The sequence below is a fragment of the Arctopsyche grandis genome, chromosome 8 (assembly GCF_051622035.1).
Source record: "Arctopsyche grandis isolate Sample6627 chromosome 8, ASM5162203v2, whole genome shotgun sequence".
Lineage (NCBI taxonomy): Eukaryota > Metazoa > Arthropoda > Insecta > Trichoptera > Hydropsychidae > Arctopsyche > Arctopsyche grandis.
Window position 1 is genome coordinate 17,812,733 of NC_135362.1, and position 25,545 is coordinate 17,838,277.

General features: G+C 32.2%; 2 protein-coding genes across 3 annotated transcripts in view; both read left to right on the forward strand.

The window, feature by feature from the left end:
- LOC143916129 (uncharacterized) overlaps nucleotides 1-25,545 on the forward strand; it is a 305,722-nt gene that overhangs the window by 198,913 nt on the left and 81,264 nt on the right. The window lies entirely within an intron of this gene.
- IP3K2 (Inositol 1,4,5-triphosphate kinase 2) overlaps nucleotides 1-25,545 on the forward strand; it is a 94,231-nt gene that overhangs the window by 67,132 nt on the left and 1,554 nt on the right. The window contains exons 1-4 of one of the 2 annotated variants that reach the window (XM_077437048.1): nucleotides 5,884-8,022; nucleotides 24,505-24,681; nucleotides 24,791-24,863; nucleotides 25,412-25,542. In XM_077437048.1, coding sequence (XP_077293174.1) covers nucleotides 7,417-8,022; nucleotides 24,505-24,681; nucleotides 24,791-24,863; nucleotides 25,412-25,542 — 987 coding nt within the window. In that variant the 5' untranslated portion in view covers nucleotides 5,884-7,416. Of the gene's footprint in view, nucleotides 1-5,883; nucleotides 8,023-24,504; nucleotides 24,682-24,790; nucleotides 24,864-25,411; nucleotides 25,543-25,545 lie in introns of those variants that run through there. The other variant, XM_077437047.1, reaches the window with a different exon arrangement.

A 25,545-nucleotide genomic window follows, 5' to 3' on the forward strand; every position in this document is an offset into this window, starting at 1 on the left:
AGAGAGAGGGGAGATGATATTCGCCTTGGAATGACAGTTCTACATCAGCCATTATTTTTTCATTGTTTGCACTTATTTTAAATTAATTGTCGTTTAATACATGATAAAATGATTTTTATATCTTATTACAAAAATTAACCTTGCAAATTTTCCATTATTTAAACTTAAAACACACATTTTTAACTGGACACTTGACATCCACACAGTGGCTAGCGCATTTTTTTAGCACAATAAGGAAAGTCTTAAACTACAAATAGTTAGTAGCAATTGAGTATATTAAATGAATTGTATGCATCTTTCAAAAATAGATGCTAAATATTATTCATGTAAAGTTACATATTTATTTACTCTTGGTAAAAGAAATTAATTTTATTATTTAATGCGGTTATTACGGTCCGAATAGTCCGAAGTCTGCCTAGAAAAATTTAATCATCACCTGCGTAATAAGTGTGTATAATATGGCGAGCGATTAATGATCGCCATATTAGAAACGCTCATTAGACGATCGAACGCGTCCTACGAAAAAATAAAAACAAGCTTTTATACATGCAAGACATTCGCCTAATCGACTCCCGGAGATGGACCACTTGATTGATGATCATCTCCTTCTCGGTATACATCACATTATGTAATAATCAAAATAAAAAAAAGTTCGCGCAATTGAAACTCTGGGACGCACTATCCTTAAAAATGTGTGGAAATTATTTCGAAATCGGAGAGGCCTTCACGATTCGCGAAAATTGCGCAAAAGATCTCATTATTATTGTGATAAATCGCGTTCGTGGAAATTGCGATAGAGTGTAACCAACGCACCAACGCCAGGCATTAATTATCATAAAGTAGTCAAATTATTTGATGTTTATTAGCTTTGGAGCAGTATTGGAAAGTCGGTCGAATGAATCTTCCAACGAATTGTTGATTAGTTCGATCTTACATATGTATGTATGCAGTTAGAAGTCGCACCAGTTACCTATTCGGGGTTGGGCAACTTCCTTTTTCACGTCACTCCAACACTATGCCGTATGAATTTTTATTTTTATAAATTATTTAAGTTTAGGATGCGGTTTTAAATGATACGTATTCAAAATATTGGATATGAAAAAAGGATATGATTCACCTTCTTCTATAATTTTCACAATAAGATTCTGAATTAGTACAACCTTTATGATTAGAAAATGGCATTAGTGATGCGAAATGAAAATTTCTAACCGTGTAAATGCATAAATATGTACATATGTACGTACATACATACGGTAATGTTCTCTAAATGAACGGTTGAGTGATTTGTAATATGAAGAAGAAATCGGTGCATTGATTTACTATAAATTCAATATTTTGGTACACATTCGTGAGAGCAATCGCGCTCGATAGTACCGCTAAGAATTTAATTAAGAAATATTTCTCGTGGTCGTGCAAATCAATTAATTAAGTAAATTGTGCAGATGGTCGATGACTCTATTGACATAACTGGTTCTGATCTACCACGTGCCGTCGACTGTTCGACATCTTTGATGGCTCTCATCACAACATGTTCGATTCGAAGGCTAAATAAAAACACGGGAAAAAACGTCGGCTTTTGTTTCGAACCATTAGATAAGATCGATGAGTCGAATATAAAACGCGCGATAAATATTAACGAGTTTGGAAAATCGCATTACGAGCATGTTTAATTTCAAGAAAAAATGCTAAACGCGTTCGCTTATATGCTTGTATGTGGATAATTTGAATGTAAAATTTCTTCGGAGGAACGCACATTTGTTGTTTAACATTCTAAGCGTATAGGCATCATGGAACAGGGACGTCTGCCACTATAAACATTCGGATTTAATAGCTACAAGCATCGTATCTAATAAATATTTGTACATTGCAAAAAAATAAATCAATAATACAACATCGTAACATTCTGTTCTCTCTTTCATATTTAACCTTTGCCGTAGCAGGAGGTCACAGACCATCTCTTTTAAACTTTAATATGGCGCTTAGCCATTTATTTTTTCATTTTGCATTCTCGTTGTATGTATATATATACATATATATATATATAATATTTTCGCAACGCTTGCGCAATCGGTCTGATTGATTTGCGGATTGGATTGGATTGCTTTGGTTCGGCCATAATCGGTACGGTTTCCATACGCAGATCAAACACAGATTGGGACGAGAAAACCGATTAACCCGTCCATCTTTGCCGCAAACTATCATCATTATCGATCATTTCGACTGTGTCTTATTTGACGTGCAAACTTGGCACTGGTATCAGTGTCAATTAAACGCCATTATAAATTATAATGTGACAGTCGGAAACTAGGACAGTTATCGATATCGCATTGGCTTCAACCGAGTGAGATTTTTCAAGCGAAAGGGTTTAATAATTAATAAAAAAATAATTAAAGTAATGAAATTAAACCATTGGATTGGGAAATTAACGATAGATGAGAAGCGTAACTAGTTCCAATGAGTGTGTAAGCGTCAAACTTATTGCTCAATATTCGTGTTCGATTGATTGAATGCTCAAATAAAAAAACCCTTAGGGTTATCGATTTTCAATTAAAATTTAACAACTCAACAGTGTGCGTCGGAAAAGTGAGTGATTTCTTATTGGAATACCTATAAACATGTTCAGTTAATGGATTGTTTGTGAGATTTTAATTCTAAGCATCCAAGTGTTGTGATTTGTGACGTAAGCAAGATGGCTTCGTCCGAGTACAGGAATGTCACTCCGGATCCATTGCCGTTGTCTCCAAGCGGCTCCAAGCCGAGGAGTCTCATGGAGACGATCCTCGTTGCTAAGATGGAGTCGTTGAACAGCGGAAGACCAGCTCCATTCCTTCGCACAGACTCTCTGGACAGCTGCAGCAGCATGGGATCAATATCGTCGATGTCTAGTGATGTTTGTAGATGCGACGACTGTCTACTGGGCATTGGCGACTTCTACATGGCTGGTCCTGCTGAAAAGGCTAGGAAAAAGGTTCGAAAGCAATTTAATTCCACATCAGAAGAATGTCTGTGCTCGAGACTGTTTTATTTTGAAACTGTCATTTATGCCATCTATCGAGATAAATTAAAACTAATCTAAAATAAATAAGCAAATCAACCGGTTTGTTGATTTTGCGCTTGCATTCAGTTTCAAACAAACAAACATAGGTGGCGATAATTTATTATTAAAATCAAAACAAACAAAGTTTGTGTACTAACTTAGTCAATACTGCATCATCATAATATACATACACTGTATTGTATACAATTTTAAGTCACATGATTTTGCTAAACTATGTATTTTGTTTTTGGTTATCTTTTCGACATTCACTTGAACTTTCGAATTTTTTTCACGCTGCAATAAACTAATAATTTACATCCACCAGAAAGATTATAGTAATATTGTTTTTATAGACAAGTATGAAACAAACACCATTGAACTTTGCACAGAAACATACTGTAACGTACTAACAAACGTATTATTTATAGAAATTCGACGCTGCTAATGGTCCATTAGTAATAAATATCTAAAAATAATATATCGTACAAATGTAAATTTTATATCTTTAAAGAGAGTCTACATATGTATATAGCTTTTGCAAATGTATTGAAGAACTTCTACATATATAATAAATTTCCTATTTCAATTAAATCCGGTATTGTGGTTACATCCGACATAATTTAATGTGTGTTGTAAGTTAATCGTAGAATTAAATTTAAATCGTGTTTACCGGATATCCTTAAAGAAAAGGATTCATTTGCAATTTATATACACGTTTTGATTAGTATTATATTATCATCAAAATCAAGTAAAATTTCCAAACAGGAAGTATGTACATTTTAGTTGATTTATTTAGGTTAAATGTCGACGAATATTTGACACACTTTAGGTGTTCAAACGTAGCCCTTTCTTTATATGGAAATATTCACTTTCCCTCCGTTGTTTCGCGAAGGTCGTAGCACGTGTCTCAAAAACAGACTCAACAACAACACTCATTTTATTCTTTGCGGTCTGTCGATTACCGACAATAGGCCCTTATCTAAGTTCACCGGTACCACGCTGTTGTCAGGGACTTTCAAATTTAATTTTGGTTCCTCTAAGTAGCGTTATCTAGCGGAATCGCAGTTCGTTAACCTATTCGGCGTTCGGCCGACTTTACATATATTTTATGTACGTAATGTATACGCGTGTTTTGAAGTTTTGATATGTTTTTACGAGGCGAGCGGATTTACTATTTTTGACGAAGAGGTCGTTGCGTTTAATTTTGGCCGAAAGGTATATTTTGCCGTCGTAAATCGAATCAAATTAAACGGGTGTTTTTTTTTTTGTTTGTATTTGAACGCACATTAGCGTGTTTATTATCGAGATATCATCGCGCGGAACGAATGGCACAGCTTCGCAAAATTCAAAAACCGTTTGTGCATGAGATCAGGGATGTGCAACTGCGATTCTTTGTTATGAAATGAAGTGTCGGTGTTGTTACGAGATAGTATATGTGTAACTATGTATGTATGTATGTACATAGTTGCTGTTAGTTTTTAGTGTACATGTGCCTACATAATTAAATATCATACATATGTACATATATTCTTCTGACCTTCTAATATAATTAAATATACAAGCATTGTGTAAATGTTGACGGATTTACCTAATATTTAGCTTTATATATCTACATATGTATGTGTATTGGCGTACCGTGGAAATTTCCCTGTTTTTGTTGCACAGCTATACTTACATGTGAGCGAGCAGAATACAAGGGGACTAGGTGATGTCATACCGAGTCCCTTTGTACCGTGCTCGCGCACATTAAGTAAGAATGTGCGATAAAAACAGGGCACGTCACTTATGTATATACATATTCAACCAGCACTATGGCTCAGTGATTGCGTTTATGTTTAGCATCAAGAGATTATTGGGTTCTATCCCGGTCTAATCTTTAATACTGCTGGTTAGACTTTGATATTTTTGACTCCAAGTAGATCGTTTCTTATCAGAGTTTGCCAATTTTATCTGATCATTGTTGAAACGGTTCCTCAATATTTGCAAAAAAAAAATCATCCTACCTGCTGTCACAAATCTTCTGTATTTAATGTGGTTCAGTGATTACTGGTAACAAAGTCACTAAAATCTCTATAACGGAACATCTGGCAGCCGAAAAGTCCATCATACTAACGATAACTATCATAGTAACGAGAACTTGAGCGCCAAATATTGCGTATTCGCGATTTTAATCGCAAAAATTGTCTTTGTGACCACCGCAATGTGACTACCAATCCAATTACCATTTAATGTATTTACGATTTGTTCAAAAATATGTACTAGTTTAAATCCATAGATGTCTCAATGGATTAATTAATTAATTGTTAATTTCGTGTTCTTCAGCTTCTCGAAATACATTGATTTATTTAATAAAAATGCTCCATTTTCTGTAAGTAATTGTCTAGGAAGGCGAATTGGTGTCTTCCTGTCAAGCCTTCTTGGTATATACATATGTATATCTATGTAAAATAAAATAAAATAAGATTTTTCAAAATAATATCTTGCACATGAGGCTACCTAGTTTAACAATATATGCTATGAACTTTCTTTTTATTTTGAATTTCATAATAAAATATGAAGAAATACCATTTGTAATATGTACCCTCACCGTTTCACATATACAATATTCAAATAAGTTTTGAAATTTCCATGTCTTCAATACATCTTATCATTCAATTCAATCTGGTGACATTTTAAATAAGTTTTGAAATTTTCATGTCTTCAATACATTTTATCATTCAATTAAATCTTTTGACATGTGAAAAATGGTCCGATGACAACTTTGCACATGGCGATCTCACACACGTCACGAAAATCTCGAACACGGAATACTGGCTCTGTAAAACTCCAACCACCCGAACTATCACGCTAACGAGAAATCGAGTGCCAGATATTCCATATTCACGATTTTCGTGTCAACGATTGTCGTGTGCGAGATCACCATGTGCAAAATAGTCCGTTTACCATGCAAAATATTACTGTCAATTAATTTCACTATATATGTATGTATATTTTCCCATGATGCCATTACGGGTTGCCCCTGAGTGACACCTACGGTATTAAACTTGTACATATATAGATTTATAGATTATAAATTTGAAATTATATTCAAATAATGGTGAAATAGTGGGTAGGATGGTTTTGCTAATTTGATGGCAAACTCTGATAGGGAACGATCGACATGGAGACACAAATATCCAAGTCTGACCAACACCACTACAGAAATACTTCCGATTTGATTATTTTTCATTCGAGGTCTACCCAAGGCTTGAACCTGGAAAACTTTCAGTGGTTAGCATTAACACAACCACTAACCCAACTGCTGGATATTTTAAAATTATATTTCGTGTGAAATATGTATGTATAATTAAATATCAAAACTATCATCAATCCCATTTCCTCTAATTTGTCCTATTTTATTAGAAATTCAATAAAACTCAAACACATATTTAAAAATACTGCTCTATTTTGAAATATAATAGTATCCGGAAAACAAAAGAAAATTTAAATTACGCTTTTACGAAAGCGGAAATTTGATATCAATTCTATACATAACACACAAACTATCCGCAAACTGTATTTGCTTCACATCCTAGACAGTTTGCCAATTCCACTTTCACCGTTTAACAATAATCAAATCAAATAATGTCATGGAATTTGATGTTTTTTATAGCAGTAATGCATTACGCATGATGCAAATTGAGCACCCCTGCACTGTTGAACATCGTCTGTTTTTACTTGGTCCTCGGCGTGTTGGGCCAGTCTGCCACTGGTCGCCTTGCGTGGATCTCCTCCGTCGAACAAAACACGCGGAAAAACTGAACATTTTCACTGAATAGTTAAACAGACACGTGAGATGGCAATTGTAGTCGAAAAACTCGTGTGCCTCGACTTGTGACAGTTTTCCCCCGGGAAAGCGCGAAGCCGCACCTGTGCGTTTGACACTTGATGTGTAGTAATTTTCGCAATGGCACACGATATTTGAAATAATTTATGAATATTTTGTGATTTTTTTTAATAAGTGCGCATTTTTGATACTGTTGACTTTTTAACATCGGCTCTGTACACTGTTTGCTCTGAACGTTCTGCGTTTGCTCTGCACAAATATACGTGTATCGTGAATTTTTATGCGACTTATAAAAGGAAGACCCTGATTAAGCGACCGCAAAGTGCGCTAACGTCACAATTACGCTTATATTTATTTAGTTTAAATTATAGGAGAGCACGGCACTCAACGTGTTAATCACATTCACTCAACGGATTACCAGCGTTACCACTTTCTATTCACTGGAACGACGCTCTCCGGATCGAATCCATGTGACGAATTGAGCTAAAGCGCCACACACATACAAACATACATTCCAAGTTCAAAACGCAATGACAGATCCATTGTAAACGAGATGCAGTCCGTCAAAGCCAAATTCTCAGAGGACGCGGTGAACGATGAAAAATTGAGCGAGGACATGGAAGACCTCCAAAGACAAAAGCATCTCAGCAATGGCAATGATACCATGGCGGCCAAGCATTTGAAACACCACCAGGCGAAACTCAAAACTGAAAAGTCGCAACTGTTCTCTCAGATAACGATCGAAGTGCCTATGCATCTGTCAAAACAGAAGCAGAACCACGAATTGAATAAAAGACCCTCGATGGTCGCTGAAATCAGAATAGATCCCGTCGAAGCACCCAGGAGACAGTCTGAACCTGGTGTTCCGACTCATCGGCTCCATCCAAGGCATTTACGACTATCGCCCACTCATATAAACAAAAGGAACTCTCATCGCGGTTCTGAACATCATCATGATACTCCCACGAGAGGATTGAGGAGAGCCTGGCGGCGGTCGCCATCTCCATCTTTGGCCACTTTAAACCCTGGTTATGATCAATATCAGAAGTCATTATTAGAAGTGCCGTGGTGTGCTGATTATGGTGATGCTTCTAGCGACGACCTCAGCTCCGAGTGGGATTCGGATGTGCCAGAACAGCCGCCTCCATCTCTGCCCAAGGTAGTGCAAAAATATTTCATTTGTCTTTAGGCTAACGGAAATGTGCCAGTTTTGACGATGCTGATATTCATCGAAACGCACATTTATTTACATCCAACAAACGCGATTGCGAAGTTCAATCCTGATTATCGTAAAAAATAAAAATAGAATAGACGAATTTGAATGTACATATATATGTATGTATGTATGTATGTTTGCATATGTATGCACGTTTGTGGTGAAGTCGGTTAAAATAATAAATTAGTGTTATCTTAATAACTGTGTATATACGTGCATACATAAATGTCAAGATCGAGAAATTATAATGTATGCTTTGTTGTATTTTTATTTGTTCAAATTATAATTGAGTTTGAGAATAAGTAGTATGACCATGGATAGATATAAAAATTACTACGTAGTTTCTGATTAAAATATGCTAGTAAAATTTTAACGAAAATTATAAATACATTTTATTATGCATATATTGTTGCTTTGCATCATCACATTAATAATTTAAAATTAGAATAAGTTTTTTGCTAGATTTTTTAATATTTATAATCGTATCGAATTTTATTAAAAATTGAAATTTTTGTCACGATTAAAATAAAATAATATTGCTATTAAAATACAGATGGACTTTTTTTTGCAATTTTAGTGGAGCCATTTCAAATTGGCACTACATACATACACACGTATACTCCCACATATCGTGCCGAACCCAAAGATCAAACAAGCTGTTTGATTTATCTTGGGACATGTAGGGAGTTTGTGTATAGGTATAAGATACTGAAAAAAATTATGAAGAACTTTTATATATATTTAAAAATATTGACCAATTAATTAGAACATTATTTATTGTCTGCTTACAAAAAGTTCAATTTTTAATTAAATAATTTTTTGATTAATATATTTTCCACGATTCTGTGCTTTTAATTCCCAAATTATCTCGTTGGATGCATTTTTGATGCAATAAATTACTAATATAATATGTACATAAATCATACTCTGTATAAACTACACTTTGTATCCGAGTTGGTATATTAATTGAAAAACTGAAATATCATCTAATTATGTGACCCAAAAATGATTAATTATTATTTGAAAGTTTTTTAATTGAATTTAAAGATCATTACATCCAGTGTAAAAAGACGATTTAAAATTTAGCGTCGACGAAATTGAGAATCTCGGATTTACGAGTTTAATTGTGCGGTACACGAAAGCGGCTCGCCAAAAGGGTAGACGTCAAAATCACATATGACCGCCATAACAAATGTATGTAATTAAATTAATTTATATCAGACTGTAACGGGGTCGCAATTATGATGTATAAATATGTATTAAAAATGCATTAATTAATACATATGTACATATGTACGTATGTGCGCGCACTACTCTGAAGTTTACGTCTCAATTTAATATAAATAAGTGACGTTATTTATTGAACTATGTCGTTCGAAATTCGAAAGGGTAATAAGCGTATGTATATAAATAATATGAATGGATAAAAATAAAATTGCGTGCGTTTTGCAACCGGTTAATGATATCAAATGCGTAATGTTGGACGCGACCGATTAGGCAACGCTGATCTATTGAAACGAGCGTTCATTCATCATAATCGATCATTTCGTTGTTTCGCAATTAGCTTGTTGGCAAATTTGTTAAAAAATTGTTCAAATGCAGTTTTGTTCCTCCACACGGCGCCGCAATTTCAATATTTAAATTGTTTTTTTTTTTTTTCAAACGATTCATGTAATTCTCGAATGTGTTATCAGTTGTCTTTAAAGTTTTTACAACAGTACAACGGTTACGTCGAATTAACAAAAAAACTCATACGTTTCGTATTAATTTGTTTAAAATTCTTCTAGTTCTTATACAGTCCCGTTTTAACGAACGTCAATTATGTGTCTTATTAACACGCAATTGTCATTAATGACTTAACCGGTTATTATCATTTTTTTTAAATGAGAAATCGTTCAAGTTTTTATTGCATTTTGAATTATGTGTCAAATATTTGTAATATTTTGTATACAAATTCACGTATATGTATGTATGCATACGTTGCAGTCAGTGTATTATCAATTGTAATATTTTTCGACTAGTTAAAATATCTATGTTTCATCTATCTTACGTAGTTATTTCGTATGACACAACGAATTTGTCAGTATCAGTTTATATTCAATTTTTCGTTGTATTCCGTTTGTTCTATCCACTTTTTGAATATAATTCACAAAACCCTAGGCTTCAATGCGACCTGATATTGATGTATTTTATTCACAATACTCTTTTTCACGAAAACGTCACTTGACTAGTACAATTTGTGTCGAAAAATTACATTTTTGATTCGTTAAAATTCTTGGGGTTATCGTAATATGAAACTTTTACATAGTTAATAGTATTGTTGAACTTTCAAACGTTTAAACTGCTTAGCACTGTTAAACGCATTCTTGAACTGTCAAAAGATAATACATACATATATGTAATATATAATTACTGGCGAGCATCAATGAAACTATTTTCGCCTGTAGAAACTTATGTACATATATCTATAAGTTAATTTTTAATATGAATGATATAACACATATATTACAACCGATAATACATTTTGACGGTAACATATGTATAATATATAAATTTTTATGGATGTATTTTATACGCCTATGCCTATTTTTATATGGGTAGAATGCAATTCCAGGATGTCCATACGTGCATATACGTACATATGTAGGCCAAGTTTATTGTATTATCAATAAAACAGTCATCATATCCCTTCATTTAATAAAACAGTCATCACATCCGTTCATCCGTTCATTTAGAAAATTAGTATGTATGTGTAATATGAAGCATGTCATGTGCGAATTTTCACTCTGAAAAGTGATAAGTATTGACTTAAACTTGAGCAAGCTAAGCACAATTGTGTATTTTGTGAAAGAAGTATATAGATATTCGAATATTATCCAAGAAAATTCACTGGAAAGCTAACGATGTCTAATATGTACATATGTACATAGAAGCATGCGCGTACATAAGATACGAGTATATTCTCATATTAATAATATATGTGACTTTGCAAAAATCCGTGCAATCTCATCAAAACTTCATCATATGAAGATGTTAATTCTCAGTTTTGTATGTGTTAAATATGACAACGATCTGTCGGTTCATTCACGAGATATTCCTGAAACTTATTGACCATGCATATATTCATACGTCGCGTGTAAATAAACCGAATGTTCAGCACGTTTCGTTTGCGTCAGTTTTCGCGATAATGTGCGACATGCATATTTATTTTTAAAATGCATCGCTCTCGTTGCACTCTCACGATAATGACTGTTGTGTCTTTGGATGTGTGTCGTTCGAGTTTTGACCCCGTATTGATGCATTTTTTACTCGTTTGTGATGTGCTTATTATGTGCAGGCAATTTTCACGACTAAAATGCGTGTTCGATTCTAAAACATTTATCAAAAATTGTTTCGTATTACATTATTATCTGTATCAGACGTGGACATGTGTCAGTTGTGTTTTGCGAATTAATTTTCGCAATCGTTTCCAGTCGTAAACTTTAACGGAATAACAATTTACATACTATAAAACATGTTCAATAAATCTTATCAGCAAATCTATACCGTCGATTACACGACGTTTATTTAAAATAAAAATGGACGTTGTATTGAAAACGAATTTATGCGTTTTAATAATAACTCTCATTGAAGAAATGCGTATTATACGTCAGTATCATAAATTTATTCATAATTTTATAAGAATCCTTCGAAAAGTCACAACAATATGAACAATAATGATACATACATACTACATACATTATCTTTATTAAAAAAAATTGTATTAGAATCAATTAAACGATAATTATTTCAAATATACATACTATCATTAAATTTAAAACCTAATTATAATTAAAATAAACATGGGGTGTTTTTGGAAAAACTTCATTGCCTCCGATGTTGCAACTGATTTTATTTCTTTACATGAGCAACCAAATTTTATTAATTATTAATAACTTAATAATTAATAAAATTTGTCAGTAAACTTAATAATAAATATCAGTTATTAATAACTATATTTACTTATATGAATTAGATCAGTCCATTTATCAGTTTCGTCGGTAAATACATTTTATAATTGTATAATAGTATAATTGCATTCATACAAATCTTCATTCTATAAAGATAGAAATACATACCTATGTACATATTATATATCCACATGTTTATAATCTGCAATAAATTATTTTATTATGCGTAACAATTAAATATAACTTATTGTTAAATTATCTACTGACAAACTAAATAAAAAATTTAATTAAAGTAGTGAACTTCGAATACAAAATACTGACCAATCGATATATCTAACTGATCATTTATTATAAATTACCAGGGCAGTGGAGTCGAAGTCTGAGTCGGAGCATTTCAAGCGGAGTCAACCGACTCCGACTCCTTTTTATTATTTTCATGAATTAATATGTCACGAGTCTCCAAATTTATTGAAATAAATCCACTAATAAATTGAAATTTAATAATTTCCTTATAAAAAATAAAATCGTTGAATTGCACGTATTTTGATGCACTGTGGCCAAAACCGAATGTTTTCTCTGTCTCATACTAATTTTTTATTCTCATTTTAATTGTTAAATTGATTTTTTTGTGTATGAAATTCATACACATACTCTATGAATTTACTTTTAAGTTATACCTATTTCATTAACAATAATTCAATAAATTGGGGAACAGGTAGTTTTTAGTGATTTTTTTAATTCCTTTAATTTTTTTGTATTTTGAAAATCGTTATCATTTTTATACTAAAAATTTTATATAATACGTTGGCAAGAAAATCCGATCTTACCAAAATCGTTCAAATTGGAGCCAGAGTCGAATAAGATGAAGTCGTAGTCGGAGTCGATAAATTTTGAAGCGACTCCACAGCCCTGTAAATTACCGACCGTTTATTTTTTTACTGACAATTTAATATGTAGTATGTCCAGCCGCATTTAAATCTACTGACCAATTAAATAATTTGAATTTACTGACCAATTTTGTTTTTGCTGAGAAAACACGTGTAATTTAAAATTGCATCAAATCGACATCATTGACACAGTTGCGGGTCGCAAGTTTGCCACTCCTGATGCGGATTAATCGAGTTGTAGATACTAATTTTAATCACCCGTAATTTATATCAATATGTTCTAGCTATTGGCAATCGCTCGTTTAATAATTCACACGTCGTTTACTATAATTATTATATGTACATGTACATACGGCGCTTTGTTGCACTCTACAGGTCAAACGTCGAGGTGATAGTAAACGCGACTCAAGGTGACGCCGAATCGAAAGGGTTAGCGAGTGATTTGAGAATCGGAAGCGACACTTTGTATCCCGATTTATCGAGATGCAGTCCCGAATTTGGCCGGATGTTGGCTCGCGTGACCTAAAAAAATATGTATGCGATGCGAATGGGCTCGTTGACTTATTTGTATGCAAATGGCACACTCGCCGTGGGCGTCCATTGACGTCACAATATAACAATTCAATGGTTGAATATTCATCCGCGTCTCTGTCATTGTCTCCTTTCGACTCCTGCGTCGTAAATGCGGATTAAGGTCGTTGAGGTCTCACGCAAAATTCCCTCTATAGAAAATCCCATGGTTGAAATATATATGTACATTTCAGTCCGTTATATTGAGGTTTATTACGATGTTTTTTTTTGTAAGGGGTTCAACGTTTGAAGAAACCGTTACATCTATATGTACATATGTAGAAATTTGTGGGATGAAAGCGTTGCTTTAGTTTTTGCATTGCTTATTTATTTTTTTGGCCAATAACGCGACGGATGTTATTAATGTTGCGTACATGTTTTTAATTGGAACACGTGCTTTTTTCGCTTAAATTAATTGAATATCCGGCAATGGTAATATATTTTCTGCTAATGCATTGTGATAATGTTCAGGTAAATTGAATACCGGAAACAGTGTTTAGATAAGAAAATAAAAAAATGGTCATAAATATGTATTCTTCGACATGCTTATAATGCTATTATTTAAATATAATATCTATGTACATAGCTTTTAAATTTTGAATATTCAAATACTGTTTACAGGATCTGAATATAACTAACAAAGAGTATTTTGAAGAGTATTTTAAAGAGTATACACTTTTTTATGTAAATATTTTTCATATCATCATCATCTGCAGCCACTCATCATCCACTGCTGGATGAAGGCAACCCCAACACGCTTCCATTCGTTTCTGTTTTACGCAACTCTCACCCCATACATTTTCCTAATTTCGTCTACTTTGCGTCCTACCATTCACCCTTTTACATTCTCTCGGGTACCATTTTAGCATTTCTTTTGTCCATATTTTATCCATTCTTCTAGCTACATGTCCCGTCCTCTGCACTATGTCAAGTACTCTTGTCATACGTCTCAACCACGTATTCCGTTTCCTATCTCTTCTTGTTATGTCGAGCATGCAGCGTTCCATACTTCTTTGAGTGCATCGGATATTGTGTAATTTTTCATAATTGTGAATTTAATTTCGGACTATGTATGTGTGTATATGGATAATAGAGAAATATGAATTGTGATTTCATGATAAGAATGAATGGGATCTTATTTTGTTTTTATATGATCGAGGAAGCACAAGTGGAATAACAAGTTTGTAATAATTTACCAAGATATGAAAAGATCGAAATCAAATTCCATAGACTGTAGAGGTATGATTAATCGATCAACCATTTTCAGCAGTTCACTGCTGAATGTACAAGCATTTCTACCTGTCTTGAAAAAGGCTAGTTTAATTTATTATACACATTTTCTGTTTTCTCCGTCTATCGGATACCATCTGCATCTACATCTTTGATACCGTTCTAATATTTATTTTGCCTATCTGTTATCAGTTCGTCGGACTATTGCAGATGTCCCATTTATTGGTGCTTTATTGTTTTTATTCATTTGGGTATATCTATGTACTACTTTGGCCAAAAATACGAGCATAATACGACTTCTAATAATGGCATTATTATCATACATATATATGATATATATATAGTATAAATTCAAAGACAAGCTATCTAAAACTAAAATTACATAATGTAAAGCTCGTATAAAATATAAATGTTGTTTGATTCACAATCGGTTATGAATAAATCTGTCAATTATTATCAGTAGTTCGATCAGTGTTATATGTGTTCGATTTTGAAGAAATTTGCCTCGTTTATATAATGTTTATATTGATATTATAATGATGATTAGGCTCTTGCGGTTTTAATAATAATGCAGCGTTGGCGTGTTTGTTGTTAGTTGCGATTGCATAATAACTTTAGACGCGATATTTTAAACGACACGTGGCTTACAGCAATCGGAAAGAAGGTGAGAAAGTGTATCATTCGTTCAGAATAATCATCAATTGTCAAATCTCGATTTAGTGAAATGTAATATTTCACACTGCGTATACCGACTCGAGTCAAGGAAAAATGATGTATGAACGGACCATATGTTCGACACATGGCGTATTCATAAATTATCATATGGAATTGTGCGAAACTGTGGAAATGTGGAACGATTTCCCATCGGCTTTTATGTCGCATTTATGAATCTATTAAGCGGCGTAAATTAAAATAAAACCATCATAAAGCGTTATTTAACGCTTGGACGATCGACGATTTAACGTCGGTCGATCGACGCATTATTCAAATCGAAGTGCTGTATAATCGTTTTAATTTCTATATTATTTTTTTATGTTTGACTAATGCATGGGACAGATGTTGGCAACCTACCGCATCGCGGGCTCGTTTAAAAACCGGAAGTGTTAATTTAAAACGGATTTTGTAAGCGAACGACATCGCTTTCGAAAATTTCTACCTTTGACATGACACATTGTCGATTAGTAATATTAGTAATATCTGTCAATTTTTCCGTTTCGTATAATCCAATTTCATTATTATTTCATTTAAATTGAATTTTAAAGAATTAATGTAGTCAATATTGTATTATTGTTTCCTCAAGTCATTATATACATACATAAAAAATATTGCAATTTTAACATGATAATTTATGCATAATTACTGAAATCATGAATTGATAGTTTTTGGATATTTTTAAATAATTGATCAAAAAGAAAATTAAATACAAATTTATATTTCTAAACGATATCATTCGGATGATTGGCGTTTTGGCATAATCTTTTGATCAATCTTGATGGCTCTGTACCCACATTACTACGCCAGATTTCAGCCAGAAATTTTCAGCGTATAGTTTATCTTCATATCTACTATTTATCGGAAAATATAACCAATCTTTGGTTTACTCATATGTACATACATATGTATGAGCAGTTAAAGATCAAAACTCTAACGAAATGAATTTGTCTATTAGAAGTTCATGATACAGCCCCCGTATATTTTTTGTAGCAAATTTTCAATACGAATATTTTATTTATAAAAATCATTATATAAATGAGTTTATCCGTTTATTTAATACAAACAATTATATCATTACTATACTTGACAATAAATAAACAAACAAATGATTTTAATCTATACAAATATGTGTGACTATCAACCACAAAAACTGTTACATTATTGTTTGTAATAATAATAATAATGATGATGATGATGATGATATATGACAAATTATTATTTATATGCTTCATATATTACGCATTTTCATACATTAATTGTCGTATAAAAAAATTAAGTTTGATTAAGTTGCCATCTATGTATAGGTACAATGTATGCCGTGGCGAGCAGAGTTAGTTCATTAGAATAATAAAGTATGTCTATACAATTATTTTTTCATTCGGTTCGAGCTTTTTTTACAATGGGTCAATAAAAATTAAATCAAAAATATGTACACACCCGTATAGTATCGCTTTCTGAGATCGCCGATTGAGGCGAAACCGGTCCATCTGGTGATAATACGAGCGCGCCGAAAATATCGACGTCGACAACGACGTCGACATTACATATAAATTTAATCGCGAGCGCAAAAAAAAAATAGATATAAAGTAAAAAAAAAAAATGGTTCGAATGTCTTTCGGCGCATTAATTGATTTTGATTCATTAGCCGTTCTGCAAACCGGAGCCGTTCATTGAGCGTAATTACGCTCGTTAACCCTGCATGTGCTGTCCGTTAAGTCGATGGCGATGACGCTTAACACTTAACATGCCGGCGGGGTCATCACGATGACGCTCGAACACTTAACCCTTTGTATTAATTCATTAGAATTTCCTTGCAAATTTGTACCTCGTTAATATCTGCATTCATGTATGTACATATGTAGTTTCTCGTGCATGCGCGATACGATCAGTTTGTATCTACACATGTACATACAAGAAAATATTAAATCCAATCAATTTAAATTGACTGATTTAAATGAAAATTATTCCAATTAATATTTTCCTATCTATCTATATTTATATAAATGAATGTCTGTTTGTCTATCTGTCTCGTATAGGCTCCTAAACTACTCAACCGATTACGATGGAACTTTCAGGATTTGTAGTATGCATATACGGGAAGCTCACTGTAAAAAAAATCGCCCAAAAACGGGAACGTAGACGGGAAAAACGGGAATGAGTGGCATTGCAACGCAATAATTTCAAATGTTTTTGCGTCGCGACCTGCGTTGTTAGGGTAAAATAAACAAACAATCGAATAATTTCAAATGTGTTCGCTGCCTGCATTTTTTTAACATATAGGAACGGGAACGAGAGCGAGAACGGGAACGGGAACGCAACGGGTACGGGAACGGGAATTACATACTTTATTGTGGCATTGCAATGCATGCCGGGGTTCAGCTAGTATACATATATAAATAATAATTACGTTTCTAAATAAAGTCAAAAAATGGATCGATTTGAAATCAAATTTTTTTTTAACTAATTTTTTTAATGTTTATAATTTGCGATACAAACAAAGGTTTTTTGCGACATCTTTATATATAATGAGAATTACGGGTTTCCCACGGTGACTTAGTGGAAAACTTGTGTCGCGTCAAGGGAACGTTAAATAGAAAATGCCATCAATTTTAAGCAATGTACTGTGCCTCCAAATTAAAAAATGTGGGTTTTTTCATTATATTTTATGTTTATGTTTTAAAAAAAAAGTACATTCAAAATTGCAGCATGGGATGTATACGTAGACTCTAGCTGTGAGAGGCGTATCTTCATATCGAGAAGTTTCTATTACATTTCTTCAAATATGGGAATTACTGTTATCGATCACATACATATGTATGTTGTTAATACAAGGATAAAATCTCCACGGGGTGAGGTTTGCGAAGGGACGCGATGATAAAGATTTAATCTATCAACATTTTGTTGCAGGTGCAAAACTATCTTAAAATAACACGCGCCGCGTACCTGTGTGTTTTCGCCAAAACAGTTACCTATTGCAGTTTAATTGGGTCGATTATGATTAGCATTGATTAATCATATCAACGATAATTCAAAGTCGCCCTTTGGTCATGAATATATTGGTTGGAGCTACATACGTGTCATTATTTGAAATCGAATAAATGTTTTATGCAAGGTTCCCTTGATAGGACGTAAGTTATCCATTTGGTCCATTGTGAAAAGTCTTAAATTCACATTTTTCGCTATGTACAAAAATAATACACTTAATGTCAATACATGCACACTGTTACAAATATGTATTATATAATTAAAAATGGTAAATATTATTTTCAATGTACGATAGGTATAATAGACTGTCAGACAATTATGTAATGTTTGTGATTACATTTTTTTAGGCGAAAGTCGAGACGCGTTTCGTTGTTGAAAAATAGAATTAATCGCTTGATAACCCCTGTAGTTCGAGGACGTCACTTGACATCATTTAAATGTCTGATTTTCCACAGTTCGTCACTAAACGTCTAATTATAAAGCGGGTGATACTACTGTATGTATTACATTACGTTAATTACGTCAACGTGCGTCAGTATCTGAAAATGTACTTGAATACGAATTTGTTTTTACTCGGAATTAATTAAATTTTATAGCACAACTATTGAAAATAATCAACACCACCAATATGTCAATTATAAGCAACTGTTAAAATAAATAATAATTGAAAAGTATTCGACGATAAGTGTGTATGTGTTGCACATGCGACGGAATGTGTGCATTTATTTATTTACATGCGTTTCAATTGACCGATAAACTGTTTTAATTGAAATTATTGCGCACATTGATTCGTTCCGGTTAATTGAACGTTTCAATTAACCGGGCGCTTCTCGATTACATGCTCCGCTTCTGCTAATTTATACGCAAACCTTTTAAAAATTGCTACAATCGTCGCTTATTATCTTCGTCGGTTTATGTATGTTGTATATTTCAAAAATATTTCTTATATATATTGTACATACGTATGTATGTATATATAGGTACAATACCTACGTATATTATATGCTACAGTCGACATTTATTTTCAGTTGTAATATATTCAAATTGGCGTTTTAGATAATTCATATTCGAATATAATCCAACTAGTAAATTATATCTCTATAAACGCAAATACACTTTCAACAATGTGCGCCAGTTGTAATATAACGGTTGAATTTTGACAAAACTGATTTACGAATGCTTTAGAATTCAATAATGCGTCAGTGTTTACTAGGTAAAATGAATAAAGATAATGAGTACCGTATTACAATAGTTCTAAGAATGTTTTCAAAACAAAAATGTGGCTTTCAAACCCAATTTACTAGTAGAGTGACGTTTTCACGAAAACCTAACCTCTCCATCTAATCTGGCACCAACTTATAGTCGGACTGTAATTTCAGTTGTAATATATTTTGATCAGTTGGAATCTATTCGCCAACTTGTTATCAACTTACGTGGGTTAGAGGGAATATATTTCAACTCATCAAAATATATTACAACTGAAAATTCATTTCAACTATGACGGTATTTGACAGGTTTGACAGTGATTCCCGTATTGAAGACACGTAGGAGAACTTGTTAAAATAATAAGATCGTACGAATAAACAATGACATGAAGGCAAACCTAGATCTGATGGTTATTAAATTCAGATCGCCCGATCATATTCGAATTCAAATCTTCTGCTAGAATTTTCCATTTTATCTAGCTTAATTACACTGAGCAACAAAAAATCACGTTTTTGAGTTACCAGAGTGGAGATTAACCAATCTTTACTAACGTTGACCCACTGAATTCGAATATGATAATTATTTTTGTTGGTTGGTGATCGTTTACGAGATATGATTTTTACAGTTTTTTGGCTTTTGCGGTCTTTAACTCAAAATCTAGTATTGCTGTGCTCAAAGTGAGTATTGGAATCAATATTCAGATGTTTTTTCCATTGATTGTGATATTTCATTGCTATAAAATACTTATAATTAATTGTCTAGCGAATTTTAAAAGTCAAAAATATATTGTTTTCCCGTGCTATTTTACATTTATTTGGCAAATTTTTTATTTCACCACATTTATAAGGATTGGTTTTCTATCTCAATATTTTTTTTTTATCTAATTGTACTAACTCAAGCGGTAATTGCAATTTAAATGCTTTCGTTGTGTATACAGTTGTAACGCGAAATGTGATGGTGCAAGCGAGATGGAATGTAATCCACCTCACATAATACAGCGGTCGGACTATATAGATTCCCGATACGCTGGACCGACCCAATAGTTTTCGGTGACCGGAAAAATGCACTCGAGATAGTTGCACTCTCGAAACATCCAAACTTTCAAAGATGCTCAAGGAGAACTAACGCAATAGAATTCCACAAAAAAGCGTCAAAGGGTAAGTGTTTGTTATCTGAGGGTGCTAACCTTTTTTTATGAAATTCTATTGGGTAAGTTCTTTTTGAGCGCCATTGAAAATTAGGACTTCTCGAAACTGCGCTACTATTCAGTACAATTTAGTGCATCTTTCCTGGAACGTAGTTTTCAATAGTAACGGAATCTAGAAATAAGCAGCGGATCAGGCAGAAAACTTCTCCATGATCACGATCCTCAGGAATGAGATATGCGACTATTGACGACTGATGAGTTCATTTTGTAGGCACCGAGTTTTGAATTTTTTTTTACAAATTTTATCTTTGAGCTTCACCATGAGAATCTGAAAATCCTTATACTTGCTCTATCAGATATCCTTATAAGAAAAAATCGGAACAAACATGGAGGCCAATCAATCTGGGAATTTCTTCCAATACATGGGTGTCAGCAGTGCTGTAGTCGGACCAGGTCGCCGCCCTGGTACTTCATTTTGAGCCAGGTCGCCGCCCTGGCACTTTGATTGATATAAACATTGTTTTTTTTTATATTACAATTAAAAAATATTTTGACAAAAATTTCATATAAAATTTTGTATTCCAAATATTGTGAGCAGACTCTCGCTCTAACACTCGATGAACCACCCAAAACTTCGAAAGATAAAATTCTTTGAACTATTTACCATACGCACTTGAGGATAGATAAAATAAGGGAAGTCAAATCAAATGAATAGTCATCTCTAAATTCACATGTTAAAATTTGATTGTTTTTTGACATCCATACATACATATGTATGTATACATAAATACATATGTACATTGTTTTAACATTGCTAAAAGCAAATGTTGCTGTTGAAACACAAAAATCGTTTTTGCAAAATCAAAGATGTTAAAGATACATACGTCATAATTTCAACAAGTAAGAATATTTGTTAATTATTTAAACTACCAATATTAGAATACAACTTTTTTTTAGTAAGGGAAAAAGCAGGGGGGGGGTCGTAAAAATTAAACACCGACCTGTTTCATTTTTATTTAGCACTAAACCACTGGGTATCACAGTCTCTGACTTACCATAAGCGATTCTGCAAGTATGTATGTACATGCAACGAAAAAATATTTCAAGAATCCGAACAATGTTTCATCCGTTACGGTCTCGCTTTAAGATTCGATTTACGTCACAAACGTAGAACGATGCACTCGGCAAGGATGAATAATGAATTGAGTTTCATCCACATGACGTATTTGAGCCAAACGTGTGTTTGACAAAGCCTTGCTTACGTATGTAGGTATGAGGGTCGGTAACCTTTCGAACTTACAAAACTGTGTACCTGCGCTTTCTAAACTTTTTTTCTAGTATGTGGTTCTAAATACGATAGAGACAATTTGCCGTATGTTGATCCTTTTATATTGTATTTAGTATGTTGTCTTTGATTCCATATATGTAGGTGAGGATTTTTAGAATTTTTAAACTTTTAAGGTATCTTTATAAATGGGTCATGATATATAAAACAAATTATGTGGATATGTACACACGTGAACGCTAATATTTTTTTTATCGTTAATGTGTTTTCATGACGTGAATTCGGTGAAAATTGACGGGTATGTATGATAAACAAGTCGTAAATATTTTGAGATTATAATCATTGTAATCGATAGAAAAAATTCGAATTAGAATTCTCTATCGTCATTGAATTATTTATTCGCAATAATATTATATCAATATTTATAATTTTGTGTCCTTCGAAAATGCTTTTCATATTGTACATATGTACAATGATATTTTTTATATTTTTATTTACAATACATACAATGCATAAACAGCTTCTCAACGTATTTCAACGTGACAGTTCTATTAGTAAAAAAAATATCGTTTATTAATTTATTCATTAAAAATCAATCTCACTTGACATCCATTCTAATTATGTGATTACATTAACCTTTTTTCTCATATTTTTATGTATATAATTTTATACCCATAAATTGTTTCAGTTTTCATATATGTATGTAATATGTATCTAGACAATACGTCAATTCCTAATCAAATGATTGGAATCTTCACTTTTAATTGAATCCCAGAAAAAAAATTACGACATTTTGGTACATATGTAAATAGTATATACATACAATATGTATATTATATCAATTTATTGCTTAACAACGTATTGTGTTATACTTGAGCTATACTAGGTATTAAATAAATGAAACATCAAGTTTCCACTGATTCATTGCTTGGCCTATGAATAGATATGACTTATGATTATTTAATTATACGAACTGCAATATAATATGAGAAATGATATAAATGAAAAAATATTGACGTCAATTGAATTTCATTAACCGATTCGTAAGATATATGTACGCATTCGAATATATTATAGTTTTTATAAACTCTTCTACGGAATATAAGAAAGAGTTAACAAAATCAAATTTATATTTTAAATATGAATTATTAATTTTAAAATCATACAAGCATCGTTATTGTAGTACTGTCTATTTTTATTTAAAAAAGTTTGTCCATTCAATAGGATATTATGTATGATTGAATTATATATGTATAAGTAGTTCAAAATCAGAAAAATATGGCCCCAAAAGTTTGCATAGGACAGAAACTAATCTGAAAATATATGCAATCATTTCATAAGTGAAAAGTCTAATTAAACGACACATTTTTAATTGCTATTTACTCTTATATTATATATATATATATATATATATATATATATATATATATATATATATATATATATATATATATATATATATATATATATATATATATATATATATATATGTGTATGTGTAGGTGGAATTAATCGTCGTTTTCCGTCACGATGACATTTAATAATTTTCCTGTAAATTTACTTTTCATGACTCAACTAAAATATCAAATAGTTTTCATTTTTAATAAAAAACTGATGGTTAGCTATAAAATACTCCGAAGTTTTTTTGTTACGCTTCTATGCAGTTTTTGTAAATTTAATACGTGTGAAACACAGTTCAAAAACCACTGATGACGTTCGAAATAGTCCCAATTGAATTCAGTAAAGCTAATCGTTCGTATTCGTGATTTATTTGTCGAACGGTGTGGTCGTGGTCGGAAATTTGTTCGATTACCTTAAAAACATAGTTTATGTATACATTTAATTGATAATTTGCTAAAATTATTTATAAAATACAGATATATTTTTGATAAAAGTGAAAAAAAAATTAAATTAACATAATGGTTAATACTTATATTGTAAATGTCATTACTAAACAAGTGGACAATGTAAGTTTTTGTATAATATTAATATTATTATTAGATTTTTGTTTTAATTGTATTAATATTTTACATTAAATTTAAATGAATTTTGTCAATTTAATTATATGAAAAATCTAAATGGACTTTTGATAATTTAAAACCAGTCAATTATGTATTTCCAATAAACGAAAATTTCATTATTAGTACAATCATTATTCTTCGGGCTTTATTTAAATAAAGTGCACACTTTAAATAGCTTGTAAAAATGAATGTTTGTCATTCAGCAGTGGGTAGATTTTTAAATTTCTGTCGTCAACCGTTGTTCATACCGTATTCAAAGTTATGCATTATGTATCGAATAATTTACCACACCTGTAACAATTTTACCCATTCTGATTTTAGAACATTCTTTCATGTGTTGATTTACGTTTATATTATTGTAATAAAATACTTGAGGAAGTTTTTCCAATATGCATTTCCAATATTAATAATTTTATTTATGATATTTCAGAATTCTGGTTGGCGAAAGCTTCGTAACATCGTTCAATGGACGCCATTCTTTCAAACTTACAAAAAGCAAAGGTATCCGTGGGTGCAGTTAGCTGGTCATCAGGGAAATTTCAAAGCTGGACCTGACCAGGGAACGATACTGAAAAAGCTTTGCCCGAAAGAAGAAACATGCTTTCAGGTATGCTTTAATTTGTATTCCCATTTGAGATCAAGCTATTAGTATAATTTTAAGGCAATAGCAGTGTAATGCTAATGAAATGTACAATACTTTCTTTTGCTTTTTAAAGGTGCTTATGACAGACGCCTTGAGGCCATTTGTTCCGGAGTATAAAGGACATATCACGAGTGACGATGGAGAATGTATCCTTTCTATTCAGTTATTTTCTATTTAATTGTTATATAAATATGCTACCACATATTTATAAAAAGCAATATTTTTAAATCAAAGAAATATAATCTTGTTCTTAAATATTATACATATAATATATTTTTTGACGGTCCACTCTAGAGTATAGTCGATCATTTGCTAGCAGGTTTAAAAAATGAGATCGATTGCTAGCAAATAATTTATACAGATAAGTTCGATCACTAGTAATTATATTTAGCACTAGTTGGGCATAATACTGAAATGGGTTTTTACCTATATAAAATAAAAATAAAAATAATTACTTGTGATTGAACTACCTAACTAGTAATTGCATAAATAATTACTTGCAAGCAATCGATCTCATATTTTAAAACTGCTAGCAAACGATCGACTATAATCTAGAGCAGACCCATTTTTTGATTGGATAACAATTTAATTTTTGTCAAATTTTATAAAATCTAAAAATTAATCTTACCTTTTGAATGAATTTCAAATAAAATGTCAACATGCACTTTATTTACTTAACCATAATATACCACAGCTACATATCTTCAATTGCAAGATTTACTTGGAGATTTTGATTCACCATGTGTAATGGATTGTAAAATTGGAGTGAGGACATATTTAGAAGAAGAATTAGCGAAAGCAAAAGAAAAACCAAAATTAAGAAAGGTA